The following is a 22449-nucleotide window of genomic DNA, read 5'->3' as shown; positions in this document are numbered from 1 at the left end:
GGGGCATTCAAGAACGACATGGTCAGCAGTTTGATCCTCCGCGCCGCATTCGCAGGCCGATGAGGGAGCCAGACCCCACTTGCACATATTGGAATGGAAGCGGCGGACTCTTGTTCGAATTCTATTCAGGTTGACCTACAGTACAGTAAGTTGGGCGGGTCAGGTCCATACCAGGGTAGCGTGCCACTCGGTGAGGTATAAAACCATGGAGTCTGGTATCGGTAGTTGTGTTCTGTATTCTATATAGTATTCTATGTGTTCTGTATTCTATATAGTATTCTATGTGTTCTGTATAGTTGTGTTCTATATTTCTATTGTGTTGTGTACACTTGTTGTGTTCCAAGTGTCTTCCATATAATGCGCTGCGCTGAAACAATATTTTTCATTGGTTCCGAACAAACTACTAGGCTACTTGAAACTGCTTTTAGCGGTTATTTCACTGCAATCTATTCCTTTCAGCTTTTTCTTCCATGCAATGTTAATTATTTTGTAAATGTTGTTTGGTAGGTATTTTTGTGTTTAATTGTAATAAATTGTAATGTTAGAGTTACTTCTTAAAGTTCTTATGTTTGTCAAAGTTGAAAAAACAAATTTCGACCTTATTGATAAAGGTGCAACAAAAATCGTTTACTTTTATGGCTTCATTGTGACATACAACAGATTTCCAGAACATACAAATCGGATTCTCCGAAAAGGAATAAAGACACATTGCCGCTGTGCAACTGTGCAAATAGAAACACAATGCAAAGACACAATGCAATTAATTTATTGGCCCAAGTTCAAGTCAATTTTGTCAAATGAGTGGTATTTCCGGCTGAGTTATTAAACACTAACCAAGGCTTAACCTTCCCCAATAACCTTGAATATTTTCATCTGCCTCGTAGCGTCATCTATCGCGCAATGTCGCTGGTGAAACAAGGGTTTCCAAGTTTAGATCAAGTCGTTTAGATGATTGTGTTTTGACTTCTCAAACCTTTTTCGTTTATTGTGGCACTTTCTTTGTTGCTTTATTACGTCACAGACATGTGTTGGTTACTTTAAATGCTAAAAAAATTATCAATTTTTACTTTTTTTATGTTGATAAAAATTAGTCACCAGCAATGAGGTGAGAACACTGAAAATTCAAATTATTCTTGCTTGCAAGTGACTTGAACATGAAGATTTACTTGAAACATGGCGGATAATCTGTGGGTGCATTGCAGCTACTGAATGGCCAAACAGAAAAAGAACAAGAAAAATAAAAATTCTTCAAATCCAAAACCAGCTAAACCGGCCAAACAAAAGAGTGAGCATTGTGACATGATGTAAAGATTTAGAAACTAAAATATATTGCCATGGGTTGATGAGTTAATACATCACCTTGAATTTGAAGCGAATCAATTTAGCAAATAAGTTATAATCGCTCAAATACCCTTCCCGAGAACTGAGCCATAGCCGCTTGATTTGATGAATACTTAATATAGAAAGCAAACAATTGAAGAAAAGTCCATCTCTTGACTCTGACGGCCTGTACAATAATTGAGTCCAACACTCGAATATTTAATTTCAAATTGGTTGTGATATTCATGAAATATCTTACATCAATTTACGATTCTACACTATGATGATGAAGCCTTAATTCCAACTTTTCAAAATTTTATTAATCAACAACTATAATTGTAAGCTGCTAGACCGCCTGGTCATAAATCATCTGTTGGCTGCAATAGGCCTAAGCTGATTGCAAATGACGGCCCAGAAAAGTTCAGCGTGTCAATGATATTCAATAAGTGAGCGGGCGTTACCATGAAATAGTCTGGTACACGACAGCACAGCATCTGCATCGCTAAGTGTCCGCCCCGTGGAGGGTGGAACGGAATGCGAGCAAGCTTCAAATGTTATACTTTTGTAAATCTAGCGCTGCTAGCGGGCGTGCAAGGCGGTTCTTCAGCATCTGGTAGTGTTTAAATAATGAAACCGATGATGATATAATCATAAATGTTATTTTAATACAAACCAGACAGAAAAGTCTGTCATTTTTACAAAAATTCAACGTGTGCAGACATCTGAAAACGTTGAATCAATGTAAAAATGACAGATTTTGCTATCTTGGAAACTCTAACTAATTAATTTTATTTTTTCAGAACTAAAAAATGGAAAAAAGGGAAAAAGAGAAAAGAAAAAGACTTCCAAGAAAAAGTCCAAGAAATCCGAATCGAGAAGTAAGAAATGAAGTCTGAAGTCAGCAGTCTGTTCAAGAATCTGGTTATCTGTGAGCTTCCTGTTGTTGAAAGGATATTCTCTTTTGTCGCCTCACCTTAGCTCATAATGGCTTCTCCATCGTCATTACGATGTCATAAAAGCTTTATAACAATGTCTTCCGCGCAGATTCAAACTCAACGCCGGAGGATGTGCAAAAAGGTTACCACTGGCAGGAGATGAGGATGCAATCAAACTTTCTCCTGATGAGCCAAAGGATGAGTAGGCAAGTAGGCTATCTCTATGGTGGGTATTCCCCTTATGTGATTCATTTGTGGAAAATGAAATCTACAACGAGGATTTTGTATTGTTTTTCAGAAATCATCAATTCAGCTACTTTACTGCCGTCCCTACTCCAATGTACATGATTCCGATAGGAGGAGAAAATGAAGAAGAGAACAAAAAAGAGAAAAAGAAAAAGAAGAAGAAATGATAATATTTTCTTGTTTGTTATAGTGGGGGAGTTGCAGACAACGGTTGGTATCAACTCAACGAATAAATTGTTAACTGCAGATTTAAATTGTTTGACAGCCAAGTCAAATTAAGTGACTTCCATTTTATTGTGACATCACGCAGTTTCTTATATGTCGCTTTCGTACCACTGCGCCATTTAAAGCATCTTATAGAGGTTTTAGCTTTGATCATCGTTAAACAGGGGCTCTTGCATATTACAGACATGCCCACTGCCCAGTGCCCACTGCCCAGTGCACCAGATGCGATACACGCATAAATGACTGATGCGTGATACCAGGATGAACAATTGTTTTGGTGAGACTTCATGCGCCATGCCTGTAGCTATAGCTGACAAAGCAAAGACCCTTAATTAGCTGCAGCTTTCTTCTAACGTTCTAACAAAATAATTCACCAAATCGCATCTCGTGATTATTATAGCTTACATATCAAACTTTTGGACTTTGTTTGAACTTTTGCAATTAGGTAAAGAGATAAGTTTGTTGAATCAGAATGAGATAAAACAAAACAACGACACGGCATTCAAAATGCGCAGAAATAGGCCAAAAAGCTTTCGGCTGTTGGCCTAAAACATGTTATGCCCTTCTCAAGCATCTGGACAACTGATGTAGGTATAAACACAAGCATGAGAGCGTTTCTCATGTTTCGTGGCCTACAATTCACATGCGCTACTGAAGACTCGTTCCAAAGGATTCAATGCTGTCTCTGTTACCGTATGCTTATAAGTTCCCATGCACTCGCGTTTGGAAACGATGAGAAGCTGCTGCTGGTCTATCTAATGCTTTCATACGTCACAGCGTGTGTGCTCTGGGGCTTCGGATTTAGCAAGCCATCTTTGTAATTCATTATCATTTCTAAACTCAAGCTTTTCTCTTCTATCTTGATGTTGTTGACGACATGAAAGAGATGTTTGTTGGCCGCCTCTTTAGAAGACCGATCGGTCGTGGTTGGAACAAGTATTGTTCAGTGAGATATCGCTATATCGAGCTTAGCGTCTGCACCTACTCCCTCGAACTTCCTCTACCGATCTGACGACGGACGTCCTAACAGGCTGCACATGGCTCGTCGTGCAATGTCTGATGGCAAGAAATTACAATGCGGAGTCCTAGATTTTCCTTTTATTTGAAGTGATGAAGAACGTTGATAGACGACCCTGGTAACAGCAGACCGCTGCTGACGTCACGATTACTTCAATGACGAGAGGCAGCTTATGAATCTCGGTTCCTGTTATTTTCGTAAGTTCGGATTGTTGATAGATCAGAAGAACCTGTGACACTTGAAGACACATAAGATTCAATAATCCAGAGAGACTACGAATGACTGAATAGTGGTTAAAACGTGTTTTCCTGGAGTATTTATAGCATTTATAGACCAAAAAAGGCCATGCAGCTGCAACAAATATATCCTAACTTAATATGGGAATTGAAGCGCAGTTTAATACGTGATCAAGACACATGTTCATTAAAAAGTAAAACATAAATTCGATAAGGTCATATGCAGCAAATGAATCTATTTCTTCCACACTGGTACAACGCGTGCAGACGTTTAATCAATGTAAAAAAGAGCGATCCGTTGAAGAGATGGTATTTGATAGATCCCAAGTCAACAACAAAAAGATGTTCAAGCAGATAAAAATAAATATTCAAAACATCTCAAAGCAAAGTAATTAAAAATATTTTAAATCTGTAATATCTGTGCATATATAACTGTTATTAGCACGAAGCCGTTCGCACAGTCATTCACTTACATGAGACAAACTGCTGGTCAGGTGACCTCAAGTTTAATGAATACACGTGGAAGGCATTCAACCGTAATAAAATAATAAAGCAGTGTTGCAGGGGTCGGCTACATATAGAACAAAATCCAAGTGTTCAATGAGGTTGTACGTAGGTCATTCAGCACACTGGTCCTTTTTCATATTGACCCAACGTGAGCAGTCGCTGAATCAACGTAAAAAGTGACATTTGCTGACGAGATTTGTTTGTTTGTTTGTTTATCTTTATCCTGCATTGCGGGAAAGCGGACTTGAGCGCTATGCATCGGTGTACGCCTCCGACATACACCTGACCCACGCTGCAGCCGACGGCAATGTCTGTTTCCGGTTGTCTACTATACTTATGACTTAAATTTGGTACTACCCATTACTCGAAATCGATCACTGGGTAGAGGCAATTATCGTAAAGTTTCTTGCCTAGAGAAACAACAGCAAGTGCGGGTGGCTGGAGTCGAACATGCAGGCTTTCGACTGTGAACCCAACGCGCTAACCACTCGCCATTGCTGCCGACAAGTTTTATGCAATGTAGCCTTGGACCGAAATTCGAATCAAAAATCGAACTAAGTTTCTAGAACACGTCATCAGAACGGTAAAGAAAGGCATCCGCGCTTGTAATTCCCCAAGAACCACGATAGCCTAATATGAAAAATATATGTATAAAACAACTAACCTACTTTAAATACAGTGATAGGCTGACTTAGAAAACAAATCAATAGCTTTTTTCCCTAAAAGTCTGAACCTTAAAACATTTGACCAGGCTAACACTCACAATAGCATTTCAATAAATATAATTTAATTTATGTTATGTTGTAATTTATATTTATTGAAATACTATTGTGAGTGTTAGCCTGGTCAAATGTTTTAAGGTTCAGACTTTTAGGGAAAAAAGGTATTGATTTGTTTTCTTAGTGATTACTTTCTGTATTAGGTTGATCGCCCATTTGAGAAAGTGTCATAGTAGCCTACCAGATCGCCTTTTCCGGTTAGTTTTTCCCACTTTTGATAGGCTAACTTAGTGATATAATTGAGATGTGAGTTACGGATAATCGTTCCCCAGATAAATAATTTAGAGAACGTTAAAATATTACGTAACGCCTTCGAGGGGGAGGGGGGGGGGGGTTAATGCAAAGCGTTGCGTTAGCGTCACATCGGGGGGGAGGGGGTTCAAGGAAAACGTTACGTAACGCTTTGGAGTACGGAATGGTAGTTTTTTGTGCTGAATTCGTAGTGAAAAAGCGTTACATGGGGGAGGGGGATTGAAAAAAGCGTTACGTTGGCGTTACATGGGGGAGGGGGGGTCAAAAATTCAGATAAAAGGCGTTACGTAATATTTGAACGTTCCCTTACCTGGCGTCTTGCGTCATGAAATATTTTTGTGGACGATGAGGTCTTGGATCATTCCGAATTATGAAATATTGCATCAACCAGATTCACTTGTGTAAAATTGCACAACAAACCATATTAACTGTTACGTCATAGAGGCGAGTTGTGCGCGTTTGAAATGTGGCAATCGGTTTCGTCATTCTGTAGATTGTCGATGAGAAAGCTGGTCAGTTAAACATGCTTTACGTACTAGCTAGACGAAATTTCCGTTCTTTATCCAGAAATCTGTTTGGTGGTGATAATTTGTTTTGTGCGTTAGTGCGTAGCCTACCGGGTCACGCTCTATTTTTTAACAGCCTGTGGCTATTCTTCGCTGAAATACAATTTGTGAAAAGATTTTTTCAGAAAAGTGTTTCTTTCGGTCATCGCATAGAGACGACGGATTTGGGAACTTTATCCTACAACTTTCCCAAGGAGATACGTGGCATTCCGCCGTGACCAATATGACAGAATGCTCAGTAACCACTTCAATGGTTGACAAAATGGCCAATCTTCAAAACAAATCTCTATTATTTTATACAATTCTTGAAAATATCAGCAAAGCAATGAGGTGTTGTTTTTTTTTGTGTGTAGCCTTTTATTTCCCTTTCTATCTTAAATGTTTCTGAAGGTGTTGCGACCGTGCTAAATCCTTTCAACTCAATAACTTACTTCGGTCGCAAGCACGTTTAAACGTTTGCGTTTTGTCGCTTCTACCCTATTCTCGACCTTTGCTATGTTGACATGTATTTTTTTTTATATGATAATCAGAAATGTAAACAACTGAACTGAAAAGTTATGCAGCTAGAAAGAAAATATTAGGGCGGCAAAAGCAGCAACTATTGAGTGAGCAAACATATTAATATTCGTTGCAGGCCTTCGTATTTCCTTCTTTAAATACCCCTGGGCTGACTTCAGACACGCCAAAACCGCTCCGACCTGCTTGAAACGCGCTGTTTAAACGCACATCCGAGTCGAACTAACGCCACTTGACCTTTATTCGGGCAGAAAGTCCGGCTTAAGTTACAGTAGAACTCGGTTAATCCGGATTCGGTTAATCCGGATCTTCGCCTAATCCGGATGAAACTGGAAGTACAAATGAGTCAGGTTTGATAGAACCGTCATCGGTTAATCCGGATCTTCGCCTAATCCGGATGGAATCGCCGGTCAAATCGAATCCGGATTAACCGAGTTCTACTGGTATAATCAACCCAGTAATAGGGGAATTATCGCAAATAACCGGATGACGTTTACCATGCAACTTGTTAGGGAAGCGAGACACTGAAACCATGAGTGTGATTCTTTGAGAACACAGCCACGAGATCTAATCTCGTGATGATGCTCCTAGGAAAGTGGAGATGGATTGCTCTGCCAAAGAACTACAGGTCTAGATGTGACCGATATGCAGTCTTGACGAGACCAAATTTATTGAAATATTTGCAAGAACACAGCGACCTTGTTCAACTCTCACTACAAACACAACCTCCCTGTGACTGAGGGGTTGCTGCCCATGACGCGTTCACAACAATATAACTTCTCAAATATGATTTGCGTTAGCAGTGACGTCACGACGTGGCTTCCTTCATCTGGAAAGCAGCCACGGGAGTTTCTACGTTTGAGGATTCCTCAGATGTTTCCCCCGACTCGATCCTTAACTTTTCCAGCAATTCCTTGGTATAAACTTCCAGGAGAGGAACAGGATCCTGCAATGTTACATGAACAATAAGGTGGGTCGAAATTTGGACTTTTTCTCCGATTTCATTGCTGCAAACTTTCTTTCTTGCGAATACATAGTCATAAAACGACATTATTGAAAGTTGCCAGGGAAGTTTGAGCTTGATCAGACATCTTCATTTACTGTTTAACGACGTCATCATTTTTCGGAGTCAGTACATAATGAAATGGATTCTCCTAATTACAGTAAGTTATATTGAATCTGTAGACGCATAAATCATCTTTTTACAATAAGAATTAAGTAAGTTATGACGTTTTCAAATCTCGAGAAAACAACTTCCTATTAAAAATAATGCAGTTTCAGGCATCGAAAAAATCGCTTCAGGTACCATTATAAATCGCGATTATTGGAAATGAAGACGATGTCCGATCATGCTCAAACTTTCAGGAATGTCGTTTTATGACTATTTGCAAGAAACAAAGCTTGTAGCAATAAAATCGGAGAAAAAGTCCAAATTTCGACCTGCCCTATTGAACATATTTGATGAGGTTTATGAAAAGAAATAATTTTTTAATCAAAAACTAACCACGCATAGCGCCAAGACTGTCACTTTCGTTTGTTGCATAACAAACGCTTCAGAATTACAAGGTACGTCATCAGTGACGCAGTTATGACGATCGACTCACGTGCTTCCCTGCTTCCTTCTCCATCTTCCACTGCTTATGCATCGCCTGGTACAAGTTTAAACCGACCCATTCCGCCTCTTCCTCGGGAATCACGTATTTCTGGAGGAAACGAAATTATGCTGGCAATAGGTGACGTCACAAGTAACCTGGATGTTCATCCGGATGTCCATCTCACGTCCAACGTCAAGCACCAGCAACCGAGTCAAACGTGACGATGAACATCCGGGACATTCAGTCAAGTCAACGTGTCACATGACGTCATAAAGCAATGACCAACCTGGTACTTGTTGTAAATTTTCTGCTGTTTGACTGGATCGTTGGGATAGAGATCAGTATCCTTCCGAGCCAGAGTGAGAAGCATTCTCCTCTTAACTCCTCCTCCGAACTCCTGGAGTACGTTTGTCTGCGTCTGCAACAAACAAGTTTCATCGGCATTGTGACGTCACATAGCGGGTAGCGGTCGTTGAATTGAAGCAGAAAGCTGCCAACGCGCGCACTCTTCTATTGTTAAAGATTTCAAACCAAGCGCATCCTTGTCTATACTACGGTAATACTGAATGCAAATGAATCAAAACCTGCAAAATGAAGAAGTCAAATCCATAAGCCGCATCAATGAGGTCCAGAGCTCGCGAGGTGAAGGTGGATGAGACTTTATCATCCAGGATCTCGCTGTAGAACTTCCGCTTGATGAGGACCGGCTTCCACTCTTTCCGGTATTTCTTTGAATCCTGGAAACATCATCAAGTCAATGATGGAGTTAAAATGACGTGTGGATGGGGAGAGGTATGGGAGGAGAAATGTTGATGGGGAGAGGAATGGGAGGAGAGATGTTGATGGGGAGAGGAATGGGAGGAGAGATGTTGATGGGGAGAGGTATGGGAGGAGATATGTTGATGGGGAGAGGTATGGGAGGAAAAATGTTGATGGGGAGAGGTATGGGAGGAGATATGTTGATGGGGAGAGGAAAGGGAGGAGAAATGTTGATGGGGAGAAGTATGGGAGGAGAGATGTTGATGGGGAGAGGTATGGGAGGAGAAATGTTGATGGGGAGAGGTATGGGAAGAGACATGTTGATGGGGAGAGGTATGGGAGGAAAAATGTTGATGGGGAGAGGTATGGAAGGAGATATGTTGATGGGAAGAGGTATGGGAGGAAAAATGTTGATAGGGAGAGGTATGGGAGGAGATATGTTGATGGGGTGAGGTATGGGAGGAGAGATATTGATGGAGTGAGGAATGGGAGGAGATATGTTGATGGGGTGAGGTATGGGAGGAGATATGTTGATGGAGAGAGGTATGGGAAGAGACATGTTGATGGGGAGAGGAATGGGAGGAGAGATGTTGATGGAGAGAGGAATAGGAGGAGAGATGTTGATGGGGCGAGGTATGGGAGGAGATATGTTGATGGGGAGAGGTATGGTAGGAGATATGTTGATGGGGAGAGGTATGGGAGGAGATATGTTGATGGGGAGAGGTATGGGAAGAGACATGTTGATGGGGTGAGGTATGGGAGGAGACATGTTGATGGGGTGGGGTATGGGAGGAGAGATATTGATAGGCAGAAGTATGGGAGGAGAGATATTGATGGGGTGAGGTATGGGGGGAGACATGTTGATGGGCAGAAGTATGGGAGGAGATATCTTGATGGGGAGAGGTATGGGAGGAGATATGTTGATGGGGAGAGGTATGGGAGGAGACATGTTGATGGAGAGAAGAGGTATGGTAGGAGATGTTGATGGGGAGATAAATGGAAGGATATATGTTGATGGGGAGAGGAATGGGAGGTGATATGTTGATGGGGAGAGGTATGGGAGGAGATATGTTGGTGGAATATTTCAATAGCAATAGCGCCTAACAGCACAGAAACTCAACAGCCCGCAGCCTCAAGCTAAACCAAAGAACCACTCACTGAATTCAACACCATTCGTCAATCGTCATAGCACATGACTAGGGAACTATGTTCCGAAAGCTCGTGTAATTCGATATTGCCACAACGAACTCGCAGCATCAGGCTTAAAAAGGATCGTTAGAATCTACACTGTGAAGTAAGCAACGATCATGCTGCTAAAAGCGAAACTCAATCAATTGAATATTTCAATGATTGAAGCGCATGATAATAATCTTCAGAACACAAAGATGAAGCCGACCACAATCCTCATTGCTTCGAAAGCTTTCTTTTGCAAAACCATTGCATTGAAATCATTCACAGCCTTCATTACCTCGCTACTCTTTCCGGGATAGCGATGACCCCGAATGATGCCCTCGCCGGCCCAGATCTCATTCTGGGATGATCGGGGGCGGTATATTGATATGGGGATGGTTTCCACACGCTCAGGCACCCCGTTGAAGCCTCGCTTCCACAGCCCTGGATGACAATGACTCGGTTACTAGCTGGCCAATTGTAGGTCAGCAACGTGGTTTGTATTTTACAGATGTTTGTTTTGACGTGATGCTCCTGGGATGTTTCACTTGGAAGGTTTAATATGAAGTTTAATCACATTTAATATTCTATACATCATTTTGCCACTAAACGTTTAAGAAGCCTCGTAATCGCAACGCCACCTCCATGCTGGGGTCTTCGTGATCCGGCGTCTTTAATCTGATGAAGCAACGGAAAAGGTTTTTCAAACTCTTTCCTCCAAAACTCGGGAAGTCTGAAATAAATCAACTGAACATTTCGAACAATATATATATGCTTGAATAAAAATAATATTAAAATAAACATGTCTGTTCTGTTCAGTGTTCCTGTAAGACGCCATCGTGCTTTCTGGTATTTTCAAGCCCACGGTTCGTTCGCAGTAATTAGACGCCATCATGTGGCTTCCTGTTGCTGTTAGCAATAATGAGACAGTTCAGCCAAATAAAGAAATACCGGTATAAAATTCCATTCTGGGTCATTATTTGTCAGCTGTCCCAGCCAGTTAACCCACCATCTCAGATTGTTTTGACATTTCATCAGCAGATTAAGCTCAAAACACTGAACTCAACAAAAAAAAAATTTTTGAAATCCATTATTGTTTGGTGAAGTTATGCGAGTTTGAAATTTTGCATTTATTCTGATCACTCAACCAGAACGCTTGCCCCCATTTACTAGTACGAACACTAAAAATTCAATTTCTTATAATCTGATTATGTTATTACCTTTAAATTCAGCAAGGGCTGTGTCTAGGTCCTACTTGATAAGCTTATAAATGTTTAAGCACTTTTTGCATGTGGCCTGCATAGTTAAGGGGTAAAGATGGAGGTGTATCCATAATGTGCACTCATGCGTAACAACAATTTTAAACTGCTATATCTAGATGAGCACACCAGCTAGAACTGCATAAGTGGGCTCAAATGAAAGCTATTAAATAGCAGTTTATTGCTTCCAAAAATCTTGATTGCTTATTGTGCCTTATTCGTTTTGGAGACAAAATCATGAGATTATATTTTCAGATAACTTGCGCCAACAATAGGGTGCACACAACCCCCCTGTTGTTTACTTTTTGTGCTATTGACTTGTAAATTTGTGAGAATGTGCCACTAACCAAGAAACTTTGCTGGGCCAAAAATCAGTAAAATTGGGGCACTTTTAAGTGGGCCACCATCCCATTCAAATTTTCGGGGGTTGCCATTTGGTTAATATTGAATTATTTTCACATTTCTTAGCAGAATTTGTATGTTTCAACAACATAATATGCATCAAACTCATAAAAGTATGCCTGTGCAACTATTTATTCTACAGGGAATTAAAAGAATATGCTTGTCTGTACGAGATCTCTGTGAATTGACATTTTTTAAATGCTGCAATAGCTAAAAATACAACTCCAGTGAACGGAAGTGGTCTAAAATACTAATTTCGTACTGGAAATAGATCAAATACATATAGAAAGCTAACAATAATGAGTTTGCTACAAAAAAGCCTGGTATTGAATCTGTAGCCTATAACAGTAACTGCAAACTTTCACTAACATATTTTGTAACAGAAAGCAATGTGATCGACTAGCCTAATCTGTGCAAGAGGATATTAGTTTTTTCTCTTTCTCAAATTAGGTGCGTCTTTTCTGTTGGCTTCGACTATTTGTAAAGTGTTTTGATAGTGTTCCTCGTTTCTGGCACTATGTAGGTAATCGGTGCTCAGCTTAACTCCATGTTCAGCCACATCATTTGTGACATTGATGGAACCAACAGCTTTCTGGTAAGACTCTGATTCAGACCATTTCTCTACTGGTAAATAAAGAAAATCATCATTTATCTCTAAAACAGAAGAAAAAACCGAGAGTCCTTCGTGATAAAATCTGTCAGTTTTGATTCCAGATTGATTTCTGATGGAAAACGTGGTTTTCCGTAGCCAGTGCCAACCCGATCTGCTGGTGTAAAAACAGGATCTTTAGGTTTTACGCGTATAAGTTCATCAGCCATCTGATGTGTTTTCCTCTTCCTGAAATTCAGAGCTGAACAGTGCGAGTGGTACCATCTCACAGGCGCGGATCTAGGAGTTTTTTTTGGGGGGGGCCAGAAAATTTGAAAATGAATTAAAAAGTAACGAAAGAAAAAACAGATATGAACAATCAGTGGCGCCAAAGGTGACACCCAGCGGCGGGGGGTCTGGGAGGCCTCCCCCAGAAAATTTTGAAAAATTACTTTGAATTTGGTGCATTCTGAGAGCATTTTCAACAAAAATATGGGTATAAATATTCCTGTAAAATGGTGCTGTCCGGTGGGATAGCAAAAGGATAAGATCATGTTTTCTTCGGCATTTTTTCGGTAATAAAGTTAAGTCTCTATGTTTTCTTGTTGCTAATTCCTGGCTGAGATGTTTGAATGTTTGGTATTGGCAAAACTCGCACTTTTAATGCAGTTTCGCTTAAAATTAGGCAAACTTTGTTTTAGAGACATAGAGACTGATAGTACCATTCTCAATATCGTGACGCCACACGCGTGCCAAAGGGGGGAGGGGGGTTGTAACCCCCCTCCCCTGGCTACGCCACTGTGAACAATGATACTACGACATATACGATATGCTATAAAATAGACATTAAAACAATCATGTTCATCAATAAATTTTGCTGGAATAAAAATTGCAGTGTTCCAGTGTCCATGACCAATTGGATATTTGTATGTTTGCAGACATATCCTACGGTAATTGATTGAAATTATGATGAAGACTAAAAACTATAAAACAATTCAGGTTTTAGATTGTTTCAACTGACGTCATTTGGCTCAGCGTTGGTTTCAGCTGAGCCAGCTCCAACAAATGTTGCTATTAAAATGTATAATCGATGGATAATTTCAACCTTAATAATAACAAAAAATAATCCCCCCCAGGATAAGTTAAGTCCGCTGTGGGACTAATATCAGCTGTTTAGAAGCATATCAAACCATTCAACAATTTCTCACAAAATTTCGGGGGGGGCCCCAGGCCCCTTGGGCCCCCCCATTGATCCGCGCCTGCCATCTCAGCAGAGAGATACCAAAAGTGATGTTTGAAGCTACATTCAGCAGCATCTGATATTAACTTATGCACTGCTCCATTTCTAAGAAAGTTCTTGTACAGTTCCAAGGAGCATCTACAGCAACTCATCTTACCTCATTACAAGGATAATGATATTTTGCTTTGTATTTTGCCTTGTATTTTGCAAAGCAAAATACAAGGATATTTTGCATTGCTTAAGTGTTACAATTCGAAAAGCACAGCCTTGGCTCTATAGAGTCTATATATATAATACTAAATTATGGAAAACAACATTCAAATTTCATGCATCCTACATTCAGAAGACACCAAATAAGCATTGAGGATATTTTGCGACTGAGATCTTCTCAGCCATTGCTTTCCAATGATGTATTACACATGCCAATACCACCTGTGCTCTTCGAGTAAATAGCGTTCAAAAATTGGGTCACGCATGAGTGATTTTGAGGACCACTTTCTTTCTTTACCCCCAAATTGGGGTAAGCAAATGAATTTTTTGCAATTTTTCTTCATAAGTGAAGAAACGATAAAAGAGGTAACCTTTTTTCAAGATTTCATTATAATAAAATAATTACTAAGAAAGTAATTTGGTTTTGAAGTTAGTTAATAAATTTCATATTAATTTTTCCGCTTCATTGACCACAAAAGTAGCCATTTTATATTCACTTTAACTTCGTCAAACCTCAACCATTTTCAAAAAAAATTAGTTCTCTGGAATCAGCACGAAAAGTTCTTCCTTCATATTAAATTTGTGCAAAATCTGAGATGTTGGGTTAAAATTTCCGTTTTTTTGGGACAGGATACTAGTTCTCAGGATACTAGTAACTTGGGTAAAACAGGATTTTAAGGTTTTTAGGAGATTAGCATCTATATTTGGTAATTCCAATGTAATACCAACAAACTGATTCATTATACTTGCTCAATTGCTTTCAGTAGGGTAGCGCTTTAACTTTTGCTAAATTTACTAATTTACTTTTGTTTATTTTTATTCGCATGCTATTTTCTCAGGTATAAACATCATTCACACACAGGGTTGTCGGTATTTTACCCGACCCAAAAAAACCCGGGTGGGTTTTTTTGAAAAAACCCACTTAAAAAAACCCAAAAAACCCATAAAAAAACCCAGAGCATCATATTTGTCCAGTTTTTATTAGAAAATTAAAAAAAATGAACAAAAACACTACAAGGCACTTAAAACAAACTTTAAATTAGGACTTAAGGATGTGATTATGAAGTAAATTTCCAAGTATAAACTGAAAACGCAGTGGATATTGTACAGTACACAAAAATCAAGTAATGCCACTTTGTGTATGTATACTACATTGATTGATTGATTGAATTTTTATCCTCGGACTGGGAAAGCTTCAATGCAGAGCTTAATCCTGGCAGTTTTGCATACTTGTAGAGGCTTTGAATTACTGACGCAGGCCCGGTCACCGAGATTGACAGAGTGAAGTTTCTGACTGTTGAAGTCTTGTTGCCGGGGAACTATTCCATCCATTAGATGTCGCTGAATGGAGAGCAGTCCCTAACGTGCGTTGCTTAAGCGCACACCCCGAGAGTCGAACCAGCGCCGCTTGATCTTGAAGCTTCTTCGTTCCAGAAGTGATGCGCTAACCAATTGAGCTATCGGGGCGGACATTAAAACTCATTCATGCAAGAAGGCCTTATAGTTAAACTGGTGAAAGTACTACTCTACTGTAGTCTGTATATATGATGTGAAATACAATTTAGGAGGCTATTTACCAATTACAGATTCTGGATTCTAACGCATGGCTGTTTCAGAGCATTTGCCTAAATGGCCAATGGCCACGCAATCGCTCAATTGCTCATCCATTACTATATATAATATATATATAAATGATAAAAAATATTTAAACATGATGGCATAAATGCTCCTTGCCTTCAAATCTAAAGCAAATGATGCAATAATGTGATTTCTACCACGGTAGCATCAACTTGGTATAGAAATCAATGGATGATGCAACATCCAACTTGATCTTGAAATTAATGGATGATGCAACATTCAAGCAACAACAGCCCTAGTGCATTATTTTATTGAGTTATGCAAGCATGTACTGTGAGTGAAAGGCACTTCATTCGTAAAAAGTAGTTTTGAGGTGAAATAAGCATGAATCTACCTTTTTTTTGCATCTTTTTTAAAAAAACCCAATAAAACCCAAAAAAACCCGGGTTTTTTTAAAAAAACCCGGGCGGGTTGGGCTTTTTTAAAAAAACCCGGGTTTTTCTCAACCCTGTTCACACATGGGCAGGAAAAAAGTGAAAAACTCCAAGAAAAACACCATTGCTGAAATATTTTATTGTCGACATTGTTACAAAAGAAGTTCTGCTGAGGGTTGTTGCTACAAAAGATAGTCTGATTTATATGTTGACAAACTTTTGTTTAGACAAAAAACGAAAACTTTTTCCAGCAATATTTAATTTGATAATTAATACCTCCTCAGTTTGCAAAACATATCAGTATCGCTTATTTAAGGTGTACACTGTACACACAGCCAAATTAATAACGACAAGGCAGGTTTTGCTACATGATTAAGCAATTAGGCATTGTTTGATATTTCTTTAGGCTACCAGGTACAATAAATTTAAAAAAATTGCAGATTTAAATGACAGAAAAATGTCTCAGACAAATCGAAAATGGTTCATCACAAAAAAGATGATAGAAAGTCTTCATCACAGCATTTGATGAACACCATCTGCGGGTGTGAAAAGTAATCAAGAGGATATTATCTACTCAAGCCATGAACATGAAGAAACAAACAGAGGTTAATAAATATATTTAATTTTGTATTCTCCAGCTAACAACAATGCACAATTGCACATGTTATGTCTTGTACCTGCTATAAATTGGGAATTTCACCTTTGGATCAAAGAGATAACTATTTCTGCTCTTCTTGTGCACCCAGCTCACCCGAGTGGGCTGGAAGACAGGCAGTGGTATTTTCTGAGGTGAGATTCTACAAAACAAATCAGCAGAATAAGAATAAATGAGTTTTTATACAATTAACTAAGAGTGGTTAAGCCCTTGACTCATTGATCAAGACCACATACTTCATTTATTAGTTTGTTTATTTCTTTCATTCCAGTCAAGAAAAAAGACTTTAATGTCAAAAAATTGATAATTTTAATATTTAAAATTTAATTTTAGAGATTTTAATGATTAAAAATGTAATGTATTAACATTCCTGTCAAAAAAGAAAATTTTAATGAAAAGTTTATTGACAAAGTTTTATTTTGGCAACTTAGCAACGTCTTGATAAACTTTATAACAAATATTTTAGAGAAGCAAAAGTGCAAATTTTGTTCAAACATTTCAATTTAAACTGATTGTTAATGCAAAAAATAATTGTTTTGTTTATTTTTTTAAAAAACACATGCTTTTTTTAAAAAAGCAAAAAACGACCCACATCTGTACACATAATTACAAAGCTGCATGGTTGTCATACATACCTGGGCATTTTGCAAAGTATTTAATAAATAACACTGAGCTCCTACTTTTCTGGTGCAGTGGAAATAAATACATAAGCTGATAAGCGCATTTCAATCATATGCGCACCAAGTTGGTAGAATTTGTAAAATCACTTAACTAAGTTTTTAACTGTAAAATACAACAATAGACTATTACCGTCAAGTCCGAGTAACAAAGCAGGCAAACAATAAAACAATGTTTTCAAAGTTGGGGTCATCAACTGGCGCCCACCATGCCGTTACGTGTGTGGTTGTAGAAGTCTTCATCGAAGACAACTTTAGATCAGCAGACTATTGTGTTTTATTTCTATAATATTATGAGCTATGACATAATATAGTGATTCCCCTAAACACGAACTTTTGGTAATATAACCCGAAACACAAATTTCAAATAAAACAGGCTAATGTTCATTTTATTTGTTTTATAAACTTCAACTTTGGGTGAGACCTTGTCGCGGTGTTGAAGCTTGTGTACTACAAAGACCCAAGAAGCTGTACTGAACACGTTCAACGAAATCAGAGAGGTTCTTGGCGAGTAGTCAGACTAACATCACTCTCCCACCTTCCAACCTGCACTGGGCCATCATGGAAGGCCATGGCCCAACACTCCCCAATGAAAATATGCCAATAAAGACATCACCCCCCGTTCCCGGTGGATCAACGGAAAGAGGTCCATCCTCAGTACCTGCAGTGAACAGGGATACTGTGTGCAAAGATGACTACTGCGTACAAACAAGAATACCCGTTCCCGGTGGATCAACGGAAAGAGGTCCATCCTCAGTACCTGCAGTGAACAGGGGTGCTGTGTGCAAAGATGGCTACTGTGCACAAACAAATCAATGTACCGGTACATCAAACAACAAAAAACTTTTCATCGCAACTTACAATGTTAGAACTTTGTCAGAAGAGGTTCATCTTACCAGCCTAATGAAAGAAATAAAAACTATCAAGTGGCATGTGATTGGTCTTTGTGAAGTCAGAAGAAAAGGAGAAAAACTAATGAACATCAAGGATGGCCATCTGATCTACCACAAAGAAAGAGAAAACGTTAAGCAGAGTGGTGTAGGGTTTCTTATCCACAAAAATCTGGTCAATAATGTAAAAGAATTTCATGGCGAGTCGGACAGGGTAGCCAGTGTAACTAGAAAAATTTCGAAACGATATGATCTCAGGATTATCCAAGTATATGCCCCAACAACTGTCAGCTCTCAGGAGGAGATTGAGGCTTTTTATGATGATTTGCAAAGAACTCTAGACTGTCAAAAAACTCAATTTAATGTAATCATGGGAGATATTAACGCAAAGATGGGTACAGGAAAAGAAGTTGCTTTGGAAAATTTCCATACGGAACAAGAAATGAACATGGAAAAAACTTAATCAATTTCTGTTTGAGCAACAATTTCAGCATCACAAACACCATGTTCCAAAAGAAACCGCACCAAAAATGGACATGGAGAAGCCCAAATCATGAAACACATAATGAAATAGACTACATATCATAATTACCAACAAACCTGAAATCTTCCAAAACGTTCAAACTCTTAACAAAGTAAATACTGGAAGCGATCATAGAATACTGAGGAGCATTGTCAAATTAGACATTCAGAAAGAAAGAAGAAAGTTATTTCGGTCAAAAAACAAACCATTACGAATAGATCCTTTTCACAAATTGTCATTCCAGTTAGATTTGAAAAATCAGTTTCAAGCCTTGGAAGACCAACCTATCAATTACACAGGAAATACAGTTGACGATTTAAATAACAGTATTGTTATCAATCTTACAAAAACAGCAGAAAAGTATAGAAAAGTAAAGCCTAACAATGGTTCAAAACTGTCAACAGAAACTTTAAACCTTAAGCGTAGAGATCTCAAGCAACCAATATCAGCAAGGAACAAAATCGAAAAAGCAGAACTTGACAAACTCATCAGTAAAAAACAAAGAAGAGACATAAGAAAATACAACTCCGATTTTGTTGAAGAAACAATCCGAAAAGGTCCAGGTTTTAAGTCTGCCAAAAGGAAGCTCAGCTTGGGAAAAATTCATATGACTGGAATAAAAGAACAAGATGACTCTATTACGAAATGCAGAAACCGGATAATAGAAAGAACAAGAGAATTCTATCAAAATCTCTATGCTAGCAATCAGGGTCAAGGGCCGGTCGACAACTCTAGTGACAAATCTCAAATTTTAGCAACCACACCAGAAGTAAATATCTCTGAAATAAAACATGCAATTGGTCAGATGAAACAAAATAAAGTGCCTGGTGAAGATAATATCACGCCTGACCTAATTAAAGATGCAGAAGAAACAATCTCATCACCTCTTGCCCATCTGTTTACGAAATGCATTAAAACAAGACAAATTCCTTCCAACTGGAAGAATGCTATCATCATACTTCTTCATAAGAAGGGAGATCAAAAAGACTTGGGAAACTATCGTCCGATTAGTCTTCTTCCAACAATTTACAAACTTTTTACCCGAGTAATTACCAACAGAATTGCCAAAGATTTGGACTACCACCAACCTAGAGAACAAGCAGGTTTTAGGAAAGGGTTTTCAACCATGGACCACTTGCATACTATTAACCAATTAATTGAAAAAACAAACGAATATAACATCCCACTTTGCCTTGGACTAATAGATTATAAAAAAGCGTTTGACTTTGTTGAAACATCAGTTGTCATTTCAGCACTGGAAAAACAGGGAATTGACCAATCATACACCCAACTTCTCAAAAATATTTACGTGAAAAACATATATATACAATATACATCTATAATTCGGTTGCACAAAGACTCTGAACCATTTCAGATTCAAAAAGGAGTACGTCAAGGTGACACAATATCTCCAAAACGTTTTACAGCAGCCTTAGAAGAAATTTTTAAGCAACTAAACTGGGAAGAAAAAGGAATCAAAATTGATGGAGAATACATAAACCATTTACGTTTTGCTGATGACATCATCCTTATGTATATATATCTGAGCAACCTAAACAACTACAAACAATGCTAAGCGAACTCAATACAGAAAGCAAAAAGATTGGCCTTCATATGAACTTTAACAAAACGAAAGTTATGTTTAACAAACTGGCAGACATTGGCAACAATATTCTTTTAGACGGAGCGACTATCGAAAAAGTTAATCACTATATATATCTTGGCCAAAAAATTACAACCAACTCCAATAAAGAAGATGAAAACAAAAGAAGAATATCACTTGGATGGCAAGCCTTCGGAAGAGCAAGTTCGATATTTATATAAGTCAAAACTGCCTCTTCCTCTCAAGAAACAAGTCTACGATCAATGTATCCTTCCAACCGCTACCGGTACATATGGTGCAGAAACTTGGAACCTTACAAAGAAATTAACACTTAAACTAAGAAGTATGCAGAGAGCACATGAACGAGTCATGATGGGATTAACATGGCAAGATAAAAAGACTGCCGAAAGGATCAGAAATCAAACGAAATTACGAGATACATTAAGCACAATCAAGAAACTAAAATGGTCCTGGGCAGGTCATATAGCAAGATATCAGGACAATAGATGGACTAAAAAATTAACAACATGGACACCACGAGAAACCAAAAAAAAGAAAGGAAAACCAAAAGTGAGATGGAGGGACGACATTGACAAACAATGCAATACAACCAATTGGTACCAACTAGCACATAATAAGAAGATTGCTATCCCTATTTATGCACTAAAATTAGACCAAAACCGCTTTTCAGTTTTCAGAAATCAGCAAATCTTTCACCTAGGCCCAAAACCCTGTCCCTAATAAAATTGAAAACTTTCTGACCGTCTGCACTAACTTTGCTGTTAAATCTCTTCTGGTGAACCTAGAACGACCATTGAAACATCAATAAAATCAGAAAATAATACTCTAGCACCATGCGGCAAATAAAAGTTCAAAACAGCAACCGCTAGATGGCGATTGTAAATGTCGTGCTTCGAGCAATTTTATCATTGCGCAAGAGCGGTCATGCTTTTATCGTATCCGTTTTGCTCTGGTCATGGAAAAGGTAAGAAAGTGTAATGAAGAGTAGCCTTTGCCTAGGATGCAGATATAATTCAGATATATGCATTAGAGAATGTAGAAACTTATTTAACAGCAAATTACTCTAACTTTATTACCTATATTTGAAAAGACATAAAAAAGCTACTCAAATTAAAAATTGACCACAAAAATGCGGATCAAAATTTAGTTAAAAAAAAGCGCTGTGGGGTAGTATCGAACTCATTCACTCGCGAACAACGGCTCGAGAAAGATTGCACGCGCCACGGCCCACGGACTCAGTTGCATAAAATTGTCAAATTTAGAACTTATATAGTCACATTTTTTTTTAAATCTTTTGTTTTGAAAGAGAAAAAGAAAAAAGAATACGTCATGACTGGTCAAATAGGCTAATGTTTCAGATTAAGAGACCGGAGCCGGTGAAATAGCCACTGCCTTTTTTTAAAGGAAGTGGCTGCTATGTTTGTCATATATTGTTTTTTCGTTGTGATGGTCAGAACTAAAAACAAACTAAACGGAATGGCCACAAAAATGCGTAGCCTAACGATTGAGTCACTTCGGGTTCGAGTTTAGTTTAAAAAAAGAAACACCTCTTGATGGTATCAAACTCATATCCTTGGGAGTACGAGCCAGACAAAGATCGCACGCGCCACAGATTCACTTGGCAAGAGCGGTTGAATTTAGAAGTTATATATATATATGCACTTTTTTTCATTAGTTCTTTCGAAAAAGAAGAAAAAATACGCACCAGCACGCATGCGTAGTAAAAGCGACGTAAAGATTAAAAAAAAGGCATAGAACGGCTATATTTACGCGGAATGGCCAGTTTCGGCGAGTCCGATTCGGCGAGTCCGTTCGGCTAGTTCGATTCGGCGAGTTCCCTATTCGGCGAGAGCCTTTTTCGGCGAGTGCCCTATTCGGCGAGTTTTTGAAATTTTATTTTTAAAAGGTAATTATCGGGTACCGCACTACCGCAGCCTAACTGTTTTCACATCGTTTTAACGTCGCTGAACGTGCAGAAACGAATAAAAATAAAATGTTTGAACTATTAAATTAAAATTCGTTATGTCAGTTCAGTTGTTTTTATTTCAGACCATCATATCAAAAACAATACACGTCAACATAGCAAAGGTAGAAGCGACAAAACGCGAACGCTAAAACGTGCTTGAATTCGTCATGTCAGTTCAGTTGTTTTTAAGGTAGAAGCGACAAAACGCGAATGTTAAAACGTGCTTGTGACCGAAGTAAGTTATTGAGTTGAAAGAAATTTGGCACGGTCGCAACACC

The 22449-nt window shown here is 38.6% G+C and overlaps 2 protein-coding genes across 3 annotated transcripts; one reads left to right on the top strand and one right to left on the bottom strand.

The window, feature by feature from the left end:
- The first annotated feature begins 1087 nt into the window (after window positions 1-1087).
- Window positions 1088-2772, top strand: LOC145771344 (uncharacterized). Of its 2 annotated transcripts, none has more exons than XM_082583093.1 (4): window positions 1088-1285; window positions 2121-2198; window positions 2365-2461; window positions 2554-2772. In XM_082583093.1, exons 1-4 carry the CDS (start codon window positions 1210-1212, stop codon window positions 2666-2668), a joined length of 366 nt encoding a protein of 121 aa, XP_082439219.1. In that variant the 5' UTR covers window positions 1088-1209; the 3' UTR covers window positions 2669-2772. The 2 variants fall into 2 exon arrangements, with proteins under 2 accessions (XP_082439219.1, XP_082439220.1); XM_082583094.1 differs by having other exon boundaries at window positions 2365-2481; window positions 2554-2692.
- Window positions 2773-7248: 4476 nt separating this feature from the next.
- LOC145770519 (large ribosomal subunit protein bL28m-like) lies at window positions 7249-17269 on the bottom strand. Its single transcript, XM_082582189.1, has 8 exons — window positions 17127-17269; window positions 16514-16633; window positions 10766-10857; window positions 10423-10568; window positions 8780-8932; window positions 8482-8613; window positions 8205-8303; window positions 7249-7546 (listed from the first exon to the last, which is right to left on the bottom strand). Exons 1-8 carry the CDS (start codon window positions 17132-17134, stop codon window positions 7409-7411), a joined length of 888 nt encoding a protein of 295 aa, XP_082438315.1. The 5' UTR covers window positions 17135-17269; the 3' UTR covers window positions 7249-7408.
- Between the last annotated feature and the right edge of the window lie 5180 nt (window positions 17270-22449).

This window comes from Aplidium turbinatum, chromosome 5, assembly GCF_918807975.1.
Source record: "Aplidium turbinatum chromosome 5, kaAplTurb1.1, whole genome shotgun sequence".
Lineage (NCBI taxonomy): Eukaryota > Metazoa > Chordata > Ascidiacea > Aplousobranchia > Polyclinidae > Aplidium > Aplidium turbinatum.
Note: the sequence above shows the minus strand (reverse complement) of the source record. Positions and strands in the feature narration are given on the sequence as shown.